The 14,831-nt window shown below is 54.2% G+C and overlaps 8 protein-coding genes across 8 annotated transcripts; 1 reads left to right on the forward strand and 7 right to left on the reverse strand.

The window, feature by feature from the left end:
• Window positions 1-81: 81 nt before the first annotated feature.
• Window positions 82-1,212, reverse strand: QC763_100370 (uncharacterized protein; the record flags this gene model as incomplete). Its single annotated transcript, XM_062906583.1, has 1 exon — window positions 82-1,212. The coding sequence occupies one exon, from the start codon at window positions 1,210-1,212 to the stop codon at window positions 82-84; it is 1,131 nt and encodes a 376-aa protein (XP_062769462.1).
• A 515-nt stretch (window positions 1,213-1,727) lies between these two features.
• QC763_100360 (uncharacterized protein) lies at window positions 1,728-3,463 on the reverse strand (the record flags this gene model as incomplete). Its single annotated transcript, XM_062906582.1, has 4 exons — window positions 3,321-3,463; window positions 2,540-3,202; window positions 1,971-2,466; window positions 1,728-1,912 (listed from the first exon to the last, which is right to left on the reverse strand). The coding sequence occupies exons 1-4, from the start codon at window positions 3,447-3,449 to the stop codon at window positions 1,728-1,730; spliced, it is 1,473 nt and encodes a 490-aa protein (XP_062769463.1). The 5' UTR covers window positions 3,450-3,463.
• Window positions 3,464-3,908: 445 nt separating this feature from the next.
• Window positions 3,909-4,838, forward strand: QC763_0000810 (uncharacterized protein; the record flags this gene model as incomplete). The annotated part of the gene is made up of 1 exon (XM_062905037.1): window positions 3,909-4,838. The coding sequence occupies one exon, from the start codon at window positions 3,909-3,911 to the stop codon at window positions 4,836-4,838; it is 930 nt and encodes a 309-aa protein (XP_062769464.1).
• Window positions 4,560-5,047, reverse strand: QC763_0000820 (uncharacterized protein; the record flags this gene model as incomplete). The annotated part of the gene is made up of 2 exons (XM_062905038.1): window positions 4,560-4,883; window positions 5,037-5,047. 2 exons carry the CDS (start codon window positions 5,045-5,047, stop codon window positions 4,688-4,690), a joined length of 207 nt encoding a protein of 68 aa, XP_062769465.1. The 3' UTR covers window positions 4,560-4,687.
• Window positions 5,048-5,106: 59 nt separating this feature from the next.
• On the reverse strand, window positions 5,107-6,458 carry QC763_100340 (uncharacterized protein; the record flags this gene model as incomplete). Its single annotated transcript, XM_062906581.1, has 2 exons — window positions 5,696-6,458; window positions 5,107-5,639 (listed from the first exon to the last, which is right to left on the reverse strand). The coding sequence occupies exons 1-2, from the start codon at window positions 6,363-6,365 to the stop codon at window positions 5,107-5,109; spliced, it is 1,203 nt and encodes a 400-aa protein (XP_062769466.1). The 5' UTR covers window positions 6,366-6,458.
• A 760-nt stretch (window positions 6,459-7,218) lies between these two features.
• QC763_100330 (uncharacterized protein) lies at window positions 7,219-7,803 on the reverse strand (the record flags this gene model as incomplete). Its single annotated transcript, XM_062906580.1, has 1 exon — window positions 7,219-7,803. One exon carries the CDS (start codon window positions 7,801-7,803, stop codon window positions 7,219-7,221), a length of 585 nt encoding a protein of 194 aa, XP_062769467.1.
• Window positions 7,804-8,955: 1,152 nt separating this feature from the next.
• Window positions 8,956-10,925, reverse strand: QC763_100320 (uncharacterized protein). Its single transcript, XM_062906579.1, has 3 exons — window positions 10,119-10,925; window positions 9,281-10,059; window positions 8,956-9,223 (listed from the first exon to the last, which is right to left on the reverse strand). Exons 1-3 carry the CDS (start codon window positions 10,309-10,311, stop codon window positions 9,080-9,082), a joined length of 1,116 nt encoding a protein of 371 aa, XP_062769468.1. The 5' UTR covers window positions 10,312-10,925; the 3' UTR covers window positions 8,956-9,079.
• A 1,435-nt stretch (window positions 10,926-12,360) lies between these two features.
• QC763_100310 (uncharacterized protein) lies at window positions 12,361-14,284 on the reverse strand (the record flags this gene model as incomplete). The annotated part of the gene is made up of 2 exons (XM_062906578.1): window positions 12,361-14,093; window positions 14,150-14,284. The coding sequence occupies 2 exons, from the start codon at window positions 14,282-14,284 to the stop codon at window positions 12,606-12,608; spliced, it is 1,623 nt and encodes a 540-aa protein (XP_062769469.1). The 3' UTR covers window positions 12,361-12,605.
• Window positions 14,285-14,831: the final 547 nt, after the last annotated feature.

Genomic DNA, 14,831 nt, shown 5'->3' on the forward strand with positions numbered 1-14,831 from the left:
CATGGAGAACAGACCCGAGTTTGGGACAAAGACAGGAATAATTGGTTGAGTCTCAGAATGTGGCTGGTCACTAAAGCTGCTTTACATGCGACCCTTCTGGGAACTTCGCAAACTGCCGTCCTCGTGAATCTTGAGAATAGGCCTTGGGTTGGCAACAGCCTCCCATAGCGATCCCCGTCCGTCTGCCTTTGCCTTCTCATCCTCCCTTCTGAAGAACTCCTCCACGCTCTTGATCCTGTTTGGGTGGATCTTGTCCAGCAGGGCGTAATCCCTCTTCACCACACCCCGATTCGATCCAGACCCCTGCCACAATCTCCAAAACCCGGTGAAGTTGTCCTTGAGGCTCATAAGTGCCGGGCTCGTACTATCCACCGTATATCCAGTGGGTAGCGAGGCGGTCATACCCCAATGCCCAGTTGAAAAGTACGTCTCGAGATCAACATCAACATGCTTGGCCTTGCGTCCAGTAACCTTCTCAAAAGCGCTGGCCACCTCCGAGTAGTGGATGTGATCAACCGCCACCGCCAGGTTCATCCCATCCGCCTTCTCAGGGTTGTCAAACAGCCACCTGACATAATACGCGCAGTCAGCCAACGAAACGTGCGGCACCCCTCCCTTCTCCCCCAACGGCACCCTCCAGGTCACCACCTGTTCTCCCGAAGCCTCATCAACTTCCACCCTTGGCGCCATAGGTGTAAACGGAGCAAGCGCCATCTCGATATACGGCCCAGTCGTAAACAGCGCAGCCTTCATCCTCTTCTTGTCGGAAGCATTCTGACTCAGAATCCACTCCCCCATCCGTCCCTTCCCATCATAGTGACCGCACCGAAACCTCGCGTCATACCCACCAAGCTTGTACCCATAGTCAAGATTACCATGAACATAAAACTTGATTCCGCACTCAATGGCGAGTTCATAGCAGCGGTAGGTCCAAAAGGTTTCCATTGCCTCGCCGGTGGCAAACCCGTCGATGTTGATGAAGGCACCCCAGCAGCCTTGGAAGCCGGCGCGGAGGTCAGCTTCGGAGGTGAAGGTGCCGGGGATGAGACTGACGTCGGGGCCGAGGGTGAGGAGGTGTTTCGCGCGTCTGGAGTTGGGGTCGCGGGTGAGGACTCGGACGGCGTAGGCTCCGTCTTGGACGAGGCCTGTGATCACGGGGATGCCTTGGGCGCCGGTGCCGCCGATGATGAAGATGGTTGGTTTGGTGGACATGATGTGCGATGAGAAGGATTTGGTGAGAGAGAGTTTGGATTGTTCGGGTGAGAGGATGATGAGGTGTTACACAGCGGTAACTCTTGCTCTTTAATACCACTTCTTGAGCCTCTCTTCACATGTCAACTGAGGCCCAGGCTGACACTGATCAGTCATCGTGAAGACCCGAAGCCAGGATGGAATGATGAAGCCATGGATTATCACTAATCTGCGTAGTTATCGGCCCCATACAAGTCAAGTGCAGAGAATGTCTCCCTCGCCAAGTCTTGCTAACACATACGATCAGTAATCCTCATTGCTCTTCTACCCTGCTCTTCATTGTGGATTATGCCAACGGGCACATTGCACCCAGAGTCCTGTCTCTGTGTTTGCTTTGGATCACCGCTGACAAAAGCCCTTCATCGAGTGGGAAACGACGCCGAAAACGGCCCTCATCGTGTCTTGTTCCCCCTGAGGTGGACCCAGTTTACCCCGGAGTCCGGAGCCCCTAGGTGTTCGTCGCGAGGGTGGATGTCTCATCCCCCTTCAAAAGGCTGTTCTTTGAGTCTCCTGGCAATGTCATTGGCAAGCAAAACTGCAATCCGAACACCAGTCAACACCCCAATGCTTCTCAGCTTCTCGATAGCAAACTTCCGTGTGTCGAGCGGGGCAAGCGACTGGATGGCGATGATGTGTAATGGTTGAACAAGAGAAAGAGCAACTAGGACACCGTCAGTCAGTCGAACGGAGTCTGGAATAAACTGTCGGTAAGTACTCACACCCGTCCTCCCCAAAGCTCGAAGCCGAGATGCACACGTCCGCCATCAGCTCATGGATCCATCTGAGCGTCGTGGCCTTCCTCTCAACTGCGCACACTTTGTTCTGCACCACAATCCTTCCAACCAGGATGCACAGCGTCCTCCAATTGTTCCACACCTTTGCCATCGACAGACTTCCGTATTGGTGGCGCTTCCCGTTGAAGCCGGTGCTGTCGTCAGAGGTGCAGTACTCCCACGAAAAAGGAAGCCCCTCCCTCCATGTTTTGAGATCTGCATCGATATCCAAAGCGCTCTGAAGAATAGCCTCTTGACTTAAAGCTCCGTGCTTGACGGCTGCTCGAAGGTTGACGACCCGGAAGGAAATCTCGCATATCGAAGCTGGATTCCGCGTCTCCCGCTGGTGCAGCTGCTCCCTGATGCCGCTCGACTGGAAGTTGTACGTTGCTGTCACGAGGGCAGGCGGGACAGCGACCCGCTGCTTCATGCATGCGAGGAGCTATGTGAGTGTAAGAAGATGCATGGAACTTGGAAGAAAAAGGGAAAAGAAAAGAAAAGGTGGGGACTCGTACTATTTGAGGCCGGATCTGCACATAGAGTTGCCCTCCGCGCTCCCGAGTAAATTGCTCTTGACCTCGCAGATCCAACAAGGCTGTGGCACCCTGGATGTGGGTTGTCCAACTGTGATATCGATCCCAGGTGTCAAAGTTGATCATCTCGTAGAGTCCGAGCAGGATGACGGCCATGAGGGTGGCGTCGTCAGCCGCTTGGGATGGGTTACTCAGAGCCTCCTTGACGGCGGTAAGGGCATGTCGATACTGCTGCCGGGATTGGACCGTGAGTTGAGGCGAAGGATTGATGTTGGAGAGGCCTGCCAGACCTGCCGCCTCGACGGCTGCTCGAAGAGGTGTAAAACGACCATCATGATGACAGTAAGCTGTGGCTAGCCAATCTTGATAGCCCGAGCTTGTGGAAAACGGGTCTTGGTGAAACACGTATTTAGCGAAAAAGAAGTTTGCACCAACCTCGTCGGCGGGACTGGTGAGTGAAGCCAGCAGAGGGTTGGCAGCCGACGGAGATAAGACAGGACCGGTCTGCTTTCTCTCCCCCTTGCGGGATATCCGAATAATCCGACTGGACTCGTCTCGAAAGATTACCTCATTCAGGTCTCGGTAGCCGGGACACGGAAGACCGGACTTGTGGCATCTCGTACACTCCGGTTTGCGCTGATCACACTACAATCGCCATGTGTTAGCTTCTCCTGCATATACGCAACGTGGGACGACAGCACAACAGGAATGCAGCATGGGAGAGTTGAACTGATGACAAATGACATAGGTATCGAATATGTACCTTGATCTTTCGCTGCCGGCAGCGCTGGCAGCCTTTGCTCACAACACCGTAATAAACCATGGTTGATAGCTGAAGTCTCTGGGCGAGTGAGAGAGAACTAGAAACAAAAAAAGAAGACCCAGAGTCCATGGGGCAAGTCTTTGTTGTTCCTTGTTTGCGTCAACATCGAGCGCAGCCACAGCCTCTTAACCCCTATCTCACCTGCCTGTGGATCCTTACCGTCCCCCCCTGCAGTCATACTTACACCGCAGTCTTACCACCAAAGCGGACTAGCGCGGCCTTTTTTTCACTCATTTCATTGGCTGTTTCGCTTCATCAATCTCTGGATATGAAACTTCATAGGGTTGTGGGTCTGGCGATCTTCAACCACCAACCGCGTACACATTCCATGGAGCCGGAGGTGGAAGCTGTCTCGATATTGAAACCACGTAGATATAAGTACAATAAGATGTTGCCTCTGGGAGTGTTGAGATGTGGGCAGAAAGCCATAGACACAGCTGTTCCCTCGTTGTGCCTATTACCAATTGAGTCCTTAAGGCAAATCCGCCTTTTGCAACAGCCCCTTTCCATCATAACAACCAAGCCACCATGCCTCACCAGGAAGCTGAACAGACCTTCCGGTCCTACGGCAAGGAAGACAGCGAACACTACACCAAACACCGGCCAAACTACCACCCTTCCCTCTACAAAGCCATCCTCAACCACCACACCTACACCGGCGGCAAGCTCGACACCCTCCTCGACGTAGGCTGCGGCCCCGGCTCCCACGCCGTCCGTACCCTCGCCCCCCATTTTGCTCATGCCATCGGCATCGACCCCGGCGAAGGCATGATCACAGCCGCCAAAAACCTCCTCACCACCGACCCCATCTTCACCAAAACATCCGAGTCGATCGACTTCCAGGTCGGCTCTGCCGAGCAACTTGAGAAAATCACCCCCAAAAACAGCGTCGACCTCATCACCGCCTCCCACGCCGCCCACTGGTTCGACATGCCCCTGTTCTGGAAGTCGGCCGCCAACGTCCTCAAGCCAGGCGGCAGCGTGGCCATCTGGGCAAGCGGCGAGATCCGCATCAACCCCAACATCCCCGCCGGCCGGGCCATCCAGCAGACCATCGACCTCTTCTGGGACCGCCACTTCAAGGACTTTGTCGTCCCCGGCAACGAGATGATCAAGCACAGCTACGCCGACCTTCTCCTCCCCTGGACTCTCCCCGAGCCGATCGACGACTTTGAGAAGGACACGTTTTACCGGAGGGAGTGGAGTCCCAGCGAGAGCTTCTTTGATGTGGAGAACTCCGAGGTGAGTCTGAATAAGTGGGAGAAGATTATGAGCACCGGTACGCCGGTGACGCGCTGGCGGGAGGCTCATCCCGATGATGCCGGGACGGAGAGGGACCCGTTGAGGAAGTGCAGGAGGGAGATTGAGAGGCTGCTGCATGAGGCTGGTGTTGAGAAGGGGAAGGAGACGGTCAAGGGGTATACCAAGGGAGTTTTGTTGATGGTGAAGAGAAAGTAGGTTCCGAGGCGCTTCATGTTCTTGATATCAACTATCATGGCTTGACTAGATTAGACTTGCTTAATACGGACTGTTAGAGACAAAGATTGGTTGGACACTCACAGAATGATGGAAGCTCGATTCGAATATGCTGTGCAAGACTGACAAAAGAAAGAGATTATGTGTGGTGTGGATAAGTACAGATAACAAGAAAGAAACAGCTTTGTCATAGCTGGGTATTCATTTTGGACCCCGTCGAATCCCCAAAAAGACACCCCTAGATCACCACTCAGTAATTCCTGTACCCCAGAGCTCCCTCCAAATCCAATCCCCTGACCGCATCCTCCAAAGCATCCAGCTCATCCAGTCTTGCGACAGACTTGCGCGCATCACACTCGTGAGTGTCAAAGTACCCACCCCCGTTTCTCAACACCGGCTCAGGGGAAGCCTCGGGGGTCAACGGACCACGGCCTCCCCGTCCATTACCATTCACATAACCATTCCCATTCGGCTTGGCAGCGACGCCGTTGCACACATTCCAGAGATCACCGCACACAGCCGAACCTCGAGAGTGGCTCGGGCTGGTAAAGACACCCTCCACAGCGCTGACAACAAAAAGGAAGCTGATACCAGCAAACGGCCTCTCCGGGCGAGGCCAAACGAGCTTGCTCTTGGTGAGGGCCTTGACCAGCTCTCCGAGTAAGAACGAGTCGCAGTGGTACTTGTTGCAGCCCGCCTTACCAGCCACTAGCTTCTCGAGCGTCGAGGTCACAATCTCGATGGCGGAGGAAACGAGAAGTTGGCGTTGCTCGTCGATGTGTTCTTGTTTGTGTTAGCCACTACACCTTTTTGTGAACAGCTGATTAGAAGAAACTTACTGATCAACTTGTCCCGGATGGGCAACCCCAACGTCTTGATCGGCCCGTCACTCCCCACAATGGCAGTCTTTGTCACTCCCCTGAGGACCTCTGCGTTTCTAAACACATAGCTGATGTACAACCACACGATCAGATCCCTGTTGTATGCATCCGGGATTGTGTGCTCCAGCCGCGAGATCCATCTCTCCCCATACACCTCCACCGCGTCAAACAGCTGGAACTTGTCGACAAACAGCGCGATCTGGCCGAGGGTATCAAGATCAACCTCCTTTGGCACCTTTGACCCCTTTCCATGGAGCGCATTGAGAACAATGGCCACGGCCTTGCTGTCGAATTGCTCTTCGGGTGCCAGCTGCAGGTGGATGCGACCATCGGATTGCTTCGACTTTTGGCCGCCCGCATACTTGAGCTTGCTCTTGAAGATTTTGGACGCAAAGGACAGATGCTTGGAAGAGACCTTGATTCTCAGACCTGGGCGAGAAGCTGGCGGCGCGGCTGTGGTCGAGGTTGTTTTTTGCTGGGTAGGTGTTGTCACCTCCTCCCATGGCGCGAATGGCTCTGTCTGCGGGGGCACAATGACCAGCGCATCGGCGTCAGGGTCAACTTCATAGAGGGGCGCCAAGCCTGCAAAGGGCGAGGCTACCACGACGACCTGGAGGGAGTCTGACATTGTCTTGTCTGTCCTCTGAAGGGTGGTGTTTCCCGTACAATGATGGCAAAGCACGAACAAAACAAGAGAGAGAGGAACAGAAACCAAAAAGAAAAGAAAGAAAAAAACCAAGAAAGACGCCCGTCCCAAATTTACCTCAATCTCATTTCCGATCTTCGGGTGGCAGGAAAGGACACACACCTGAAATCCCTCCCCCAAGACAGAGAGTTGTTCCGTGGTGGTGGTGGTGGTGGTGGTGGTGTGGGTGATGTGCCATGCATCGCGTGCGGGGCACAATCGATCACGCAATCCCGCCCAATGGCCAGGCCTGGTTGGACATCCCGCGGGGGGAGGGTGTCAAAGAAAAGGTAAGCGATTCCCACGTTTTTTTTATTGTATGTGTGCCAATGGAACAATTCTTGAGCACGGCTGGTCCAATCCCGGGGCTCAATTCATAATTGCCGTCTTGGAAACGGCCGCTCGGCAGCTTTTCATGTCGAGGCTTGCTGTGGTGTTCATTTTCATCACACAAAAATAGGTGCGTAAGTGGGCGAAAAGAGTATGGCAATGTTGTAATACATTAATATGTTAATGTGTTATTGTGTACATGTGCTAATAGGGTGATGTGCTAATATGGTAAAGGGGTAATTTGTGAAAGGTGAAAGGGAGCATCAAAACGCATGTTGTATGTTTCCTCTCATGTTAGAAGCGTCTCGAGATTTGCGGCCCCTTTCCAGGAAAAGGGGGCAGCGTGGGTCATTCCCGTTGATCTCTCTCCACTTTGGTGTTGGCCGGGTGACCCTGCCTGTGTTGATGATGAGTGCTGTCATGTCTGGCTTGAGGTACTGTTCAGGTGGCATTCCGTACCTCTTCTTCAAACATCCAGCAGCCCGGGCTTGTATTTCGAGTACGCCGGTGGAGGCTCTGGAATAGCTGGTTCCGAGCCAGCTGTTGTTTCTGGCGAAGAAGCAGCCACGCCAGGAGATGAAGCATTTCCGTTCATCTTTGACGATTGCACAGGCGATGCTCCTCGTCTGGGCAGCGGAGTCGTGATATCCAACAAACCCAGATTCCTCGGCCTGTCCCCTCCACTCCCAGTCTCCCCCTCAGATTTCACTCCCGGTCCCGTTGACACTCCTGAGGCCGGACCAACGCGGCCAATCCTCGCAGAAACCCTCGGCCCGCTCATCTCCCCTGCCCCCAACCGCGCGGCCTGACCCCGTAGTCTCATGTTCAAAATCTCCTCCTCCGCCTTCCTCTCCTCCTTTCTCTTCTTCTTCTTCAGCTCCTGCCTCCAATACAGTATGGTCAAGCCAACAATAAGCGGAACCGCAATGCCCACTCCCAATCCGATCGCAAGCGGGTTGACCCTGCCGTTATTGAAATATTTGCGGGGATGGAGATTTGGTGTTTCCAGTGGGATGATGGAATCCAGGCGTTTGGCTAAAAGCGGGGCCATGGTGTCGTCGTTACGCCTGTGACCCTGGGAATGGTGATAGAGCCGAGATATGGAACACGGTGGTGTTTGTAGATAGCTGGGGGCCGATGGATATATCTAGGTACTTTCGTCCGTGATTCGGCCGTGAGAAACAGCCTTCAAGTCAACCTGATGTGAGGCTAAGGGCCCGAGACCGGGGCGCTGCGCTGCGCCAAGGCGACGGTATCGTGATGTTGGCAAAAAGATCCAACACCTGATCAAAGAAAACTGTGCATGTTTAAATAATTGAGCTGCTTCCTGTCGAATCGTCTTCATAGCTCAAAGATAGTGCTTTCTGAGAGCCGACAGGTGGTTTGACACTCTGTCGGAAGACTCTTGCCATGGTGAGGAATATCGACAAGACGGGAAGGCTCTTGGCGTTGGGGCTTGGTTGGAAGAGTTCCTTTCATGTGATCCCGACCCTCTCTGTATTCCAGACTCGATGGAAGCTTCCATTCATTATAATCCCTTCTAAAATCCGTCCCCAAAACCTGCTCCAAAACAGTGAACTAAAACCAAACCCCCACAACTACCCCCCATGTCCATCTCCCAAAACCACGACCAACCTCACCCCCTACCCAATCTTTGTTCCTTCATAACCCTCCCCAAAAGTCTCCTTCTTCGCCCGCAACCTATTCCTCTCCAACCTCTCCTCCTCCAACCTCGCCATCTCCTCGGCGTCAATCTCCCTCGTCCCCCTCCTAAACCTGTCCCTGACAAACAAAAACCACACAATGACCGAAATGATGGCCAGCACCAGCACCGTAACCCCAACCGCGATGCCTGTAACGACAGGCCTCGAGATGTCGCCCGGTTGCGCGATTCTTGCGCTTCGAGCAAGGAGGAGCGTTGTCGGGCTCATGAACGGATGCGTTGTCGTGGAATGCTATTTTGGCGCGTAGTGGGATGTGTCTGGAGTGATGGAATTGTCCATGACTACATGTCAAGACTGTCAAGGTCGGGGTCTTCTTTTGTGCAGCTCCCTCCCTTTCCCCTTTCACGTTGCATCCAAGAAAGCCCATCCCCAACGGCGTTAGCCCAAGCCAAGCATTGTCACCTCTTGCCCAAACGACAACAAGCTCGCTCGCTTAACCCCAAACCCCAGACACAGCTCGCACTGATCACCCCCTTTGTCAACCTCCCTCTTCTTGCGGCACTGAACATGTCAATTCATCTTCGTCTTCATTAAAGTGTACTAAAATATTCTGGTATGTATATCATGTCATATCTCGTTCATCCCCCCTTTTTCCTCCTCCCCTCACCACTTGAGAACAGCCTTGATGGCGCTACCAGTCTTGCTATCCTCAATGGCTTTCTCGTAGTCCTTGAAGTCGTAGTACTTGATGAACCTGTCGAGCGGGAAGTTGCCCTTTTGATGCTGCTCGATGAGATAGGGCACAAACTGGGTAACGTCATGTCAGTCAACGCCCAAAGGAAAGGGAAAAAGGGGGAAACTGACCTCCTTGGGCAAGCTGTCACCCTCACAGCACCCGACGTACTCCTTGCCATAGGTCAAGTGGTCCATGATGTCAACAGCAACGTTGTTGCCAGGACCGGGAGCACCTACAGTGGAAGCTCTGCCGAGAGTACCCAGAGAGTCAATCATGGTCTTGATCACAAACGGCACACCGGTGGCATCAACGGCGTAGTCGCAGCCGTTCGACTGGCAGATATCCCGAATCTGCTGCACGACATCCTTGGCGTTACCAAGCACACCGTGAGTGGCGCCCAGCTCCTTGGCCAAATCAAGCCTCGACTGCTGCAGGTCAACAGCAATGACGATTCTCGCCTTTCTGATCTTGGCAGCAGCCATGACCGCAGCCATGCCGACCGACCCAACACCAAACACAGCAACAGTGCTGCCCTCCTTGACGTTGAGAGAGTTCAACACGGCGCCGGCGCCAGTCTGCATGCCGCAGCCCAACGGGGCATAGAGGGCAAGGTCTGTCTCAGCAGGGACCCTGACCACAGATGACCGGTGGACAAGAGAGTGTCTGGCAAAGGAAGACTGTCCAAAGAATGTGCTGTAAATGGGCTCACCCCCGGGCTTGGTGAGCATGGCAGAGGAGCCATCTGGGCGGGCGCCGCCAAAGTTGCGGTCGTTGAAGGTGTGGCAGTAGGCCGGGTGGCCGGATGTGCAAGCAGCACATGTCTCGCAGTGAGTAAAAGAGAGGAGGACTTTGTCACCGGGCTGGACATGGGAGACAGCGGAACCAGTCTGGACGACGACACCACCACCTGTGAACAACAATGGTTAGACGGTTCCCAACAAACTGGCGCGTAGGGACAGAACCAACCCTCATGACCAAGAACAGCGTTGGGGCGGCATGGCAAGATGCCAACGGCGCATGACAGATCGGTGTGGCAGAGACCGGAGGCCTGGATCTCTACGAGAACCTCATCGGCCTGGAGGGCATCGAGGTAGACTTCGCGAAGCTCAAACTTGCCGTTGAGCTCGGGGGCAACGAGGGCAGTGGTGGTGCGGGACATGTTGGCTAGCTGGCTTATGGATGTGATGGTAGATCTGTATGGGGTATCGCTATCTCTCTTGCGAAGGAAAGGACGGGGTGGATGAGATGAACAGTAGTTGGCTGGATTTCCCGCTTTGGGACCGGACGAGTAGACATTATCGAGTGGGTAGCCCCATCTCGGTCGGCTTCAGTTCGCGCCCAGGGTCGTCGATGGCATCCCCCCTTCCCCCGCATAAACCGCCAAACCCACCCCCCTCTTTCAGTCGTGTTCATCCCAACCCCATGCTGTGCCCGACGAGCTGCTCTGCAAGTGTCGCAATCCGGCAAGGGGTCCGCTGTCTGTTTGGCTGGAAACTTCGGTGGATCGGCGGCATCGCGTTCGCACAGCAGCTCTCGATTTTTTTCTGCTCAAAAGTCCGCGGTCGGGGTGGTGGTGGGAGGAGGTTTGTTTTGGGGCCACGAAATTGCTGGATGTGGCAGGGGGTCACGTTGGCCAGCTTGGGTTTATTGGACCGGCAGCTCGGGCCATCCGGCGCGAAATGACAGCCAAGTCACGGGACCACGACCTTAAAGCGGATAAGGCACGCTGACGCACACTAGCCGTTTGAAGTCTGGCACGCTATATTAAAAGAATATTCTGCATTGTGAGAGATATGCTTTGCAATCATGGCGTGTATTCACTTACGCCTTAAAGTCTAGATTTTTTTTGTTGCACAAATGTCGGGACCCAGGCTGTGTCAACGCCTTGTTGCTTTGCTTGCTTGCCCACGTGTGTTGAGAAAACAATCTGGATATTCTGATTGGTGGTTATCAAAGCATCACAGACCACACGGCTCAACCAGACAACTGGAAGCACTAACCCAGGAATCCGGAGAGAACCCCACGCGGCTCCATCGTTGACAGTTGCGAAATGGATGGCCCACCGCCGCGCGGACACGGACGCCGGTCTTGGCCCGATATCCGCTCCTACCCGGCCGCCTGAACCGCAGGGTTGTGTCAAGAAAAAGTTATGATGAGCACCTGGTGATGATGTTATGCATAGTCTTGTCCGGCCTTGACAGCCCACGTGCCCGTCTCATCTTGAAGCATTTTCCCAGCTGCTTCCCTTCTCACCCCCCACGAAATAGCCACAAAACAAAAACGACGAAGTCTGAAAGAACGAGACCCGGTGGAGATGCCACGACCGCCCAGAAAGCAACAGGAGACAGGACCGAGCGACATTTGGCTTCTCATCAGTGGCTTCCCCCGGGGATCTCGGGGCCGACGAGATCGCTCACTTTTTTTCGGTCAAGTTTCCCTTCTGCTCCAATGGACCCCTGGCGATTACTGAGTGATGGAACCCTACGTCACAGGGACTCGTCGAGAACTCAGCGCCCTGTATCTGCCGGCCTTTTAGCGCACCTGGCCGGGCGCGGCAAGCTGGGGAAGTCTGGGCCCCCCTGCCAACTCAATATCAACCATCGTCGGGGGTGAGTGGGAGGGCTGGACGGCGCACAACGGCAGGTAGGTGAGGCCTTTGTTGGTGATGAATGCCGAACACCGATTATTATTGATTTGCGAGTGAACAAATTCGCTGAAGCGAGACGAGGGCTGGCCACGGCACACACTTGTCCACATTGGTGTTGATGTTGTAGTCAGGAGAATAACATTAGATACTTGGAATAAACAGTGGTAATGATAATTGATTATTCAAGCTTGGAGACAGACAAACAAAGACAATGCTGTTAAAGTTCGGCTAATTTGAGGCTTCACAAAAAATGTACCAACCATAACTTTGTACGTTTTTCTGTCGCGGTGTGATAAATTAAGAGCCCGAGAATGCTAGCCCCCTTCAAGCCTGCAAAGGTGAAATTGAATTTTTGATGAACTCAAAGTCGGTTGTTGTCTTGTCACGTCATTTTCGAAAACATCATTAAAAAAACAGAGTATATTTTCTCAAGTTGGGGTTACTTGGGAAAGACAACTTTTCGTAACAAAAAAGAGGAAGCTACCGAATCAGTCACAAAACAAAATCATCACAGATGACAAGAAAAAAGGACATCACAGCACATGCAAAAGACCAAAAGTAATGGTAAAATGTCAATTCGTGATCGATGCCGCCCTTCGTAGACGCCCACGACTCCGTTCCCTAACTATCAAACTTGACTAGGTATCCAAAAAGGGATGTCCAAAACCCATGCTCGCTTCCCTGACTGCGAAACATACCCTGATGATGATGATGCTGATGATATGCTTGACTCCCCTGCCTGTTGTTCCCATACATGAAATAAAGAGGAAAAAAGAAAATGTTCATTATTGTACATGGCCAAGGCTCTATGCCTTGCGGGACCTGGCGGGGCCGAGGGGGTTGACCTTCCACTGCTTGGTGACGGGGTCGATGCACTCATCCTGGGCCTGCTGCCACTCGTTGATGACGATCTGCTTGCGGGCCTCGGAGCGGGGGGTGATGGTGCACTTGAACTCCTCGGGCTGGCAGACGAAACCCTGCGTGAGCTTCTCCTGGTCGGGGAGGATGGTGTTGCCCTGGGCGTCAACGTAGGGCTTGATGTCAAAGGCCCAGAGGATGCGAGAGATACCAAGGAACAAGCTGCGCTCGGCGACGTGGATACCAGGGCAGATGCGACGGCCAGCACCAAAAGTGAACTGATCACGCTTGGTGTAGTCGGGGTTGGCAGCGGCGTCACCGAGGGACTGGAAGTCGTTCTCATAGCGGTCCGGGTTGAACTTGCGGGGCTCGGGGTGGCGCGCAGGGTCCATGTGGATAGCCCAGACGTTGTTGACAACACCGGCGTTGGCAGGGATCAGGTAACCGTCATAGTAATCATCCTTGGTGACAGCGTGGGGGACAGCACCCATGATGGTGGTGGGCATCCAGCGAAGAGCCTCCTTCATGATCTGGCGAATGTACTGCAGGTCCTGCTCGTCATCCATGGTGGGCAGACGCTTGTCACCAATGACGCGGTCGATGATCTCCTGGGCGCGCTTCTGAACCTCGGGGTAGAGGACCATGGCCTGAATGAAAGCGTAGAGAGTGCTGGAGGTGGTGTCGGAGCCGGCCTCGAGGAGGGTGCCGGAGATGTAGGCAGCCTGGTCGTCGTCAAAGCCCTCGGTCTTTTGAGCCTCAACCAAGTCCTCAGAGAAGCAGCGAGTGATGGTTCCGTTGAGAGTGTCCTGCTTGGCCTTGAGCCAGTGACCCAGATAGAGAGCCTTCTCCTTCTTGTGCAACTCCTTGGCCTTGACACGAGCAGGGAGCAAGAAGTCGGGGAGGTAGCGGATGATGGGGAAGAAGTCCATGAGGCCGGCAGCACCAGTCTGGTTGAGCTCGGCGAACTCGCCGAAACCGTCAAAGAGCTGCATCATCTTGGGGTCATCATAGGTCTCGCTGCGCCAGCCAAAGACCATGGTGGTGGTCAGAGAGTTGGTGTAGCGACGGACGTGGTACATGGCGCGCTCGGGGGTGTTGAGGATGTCGAAGAGCATCTGCTTGTTCTCGAGCATCTGGTAGGGGACGTAGGACTTGGCGGCAGAGATGTTGAGAAGGGTGTGCACCATCTTGCGGCACATGCGCCAGCGAGGGGTGTAGCCCATCATGAGAATGCGGAGGTCACCACTGCAGAGAGTCTGACCGAGGTACATCTCCTGACGATGCGAGTACATGTTGCTCTTCTTGTCCAAGAGCTCCTTGACAGCCTTGTCGCTCGAGAGAACGATCATGACCTTGGTACCGAGAATCAAGCTGTAGACTGGGCCATATTCACGAGCCCACTTCTCGAACTGAAGATGAGCATCCCGAGTGGGCATCTGTCATGCCGAGTTAGCAAATAGGAGGCTCCAAGTGCGAATGGGCAAAAACAAACCAAGTGAAGATTGCCCAAGATGGGAATGGTAGGAGGTCCAGGAGGGAGGTTCTTGGGCCGGCGACCAATGGTCAGGAGTTTGGCCAACAGTACCACCGTCACAATGACGGGGAGGATGTTGAGAATGACAGCCATGGTGCCGACAAGCGCAGAAGCAGAGCAAAGACGCAAGTGACAAAGTCTAAAGAAGCTGTTGTTGCTGTTTCGTCACCTACGCAATGCGCTGGTTCTTGTCGGATGCTGAGTCGAGAAAGAGTTTGAGGTGATGGGAGGAGAGGATTCAAGTACTCGGCCATCTGGTGTTGACCTCTCGGGGACGCCCCGTCTGCTGGCATCCCACGACCCCAGAGGACCCCGCAATCCCAAAAGGCGTTGATCTCTGTCGGAGCCGAATGGGAGTGACAAGGTGCCAGGGTTCTGGGTACGGGGCTACATTAGCGCACGGTGCGGAGGTGGGATAGTGTTTTGCGGGGTGAAGCTGAGATCCATGGCGGCCCACCGCGCGGAGATAGCGGTGGTGATGTGGGAGACCGGATCGGCACGCTCATCTTTCCGGCTTCCCAAAACAGAAACCAAGAGCATTCTCAATCCTACGTGGCATTGAAAAGAGCAATCTGTCCTTCGTGATCCTTCTCGCTCCCCGGATCTCCCCGCAATCTCTCTCCTCGCCCGAGGTGTGCTC

The sequence above is a fragment of the Podospora pseudopauciseta genome, chromosome 1, assembly GCF_035222475.1.
Source record: "Podospora pseudopauciseta strain CBS 411.78 chromosome 1, whole genome shotgun sequence".
NCBI lineage: Eukaryota > Fungi > Ascomycota > Sordariomycetes > Sordariales > Podosporaceae > Podospora > Podospora pseudopauciseta.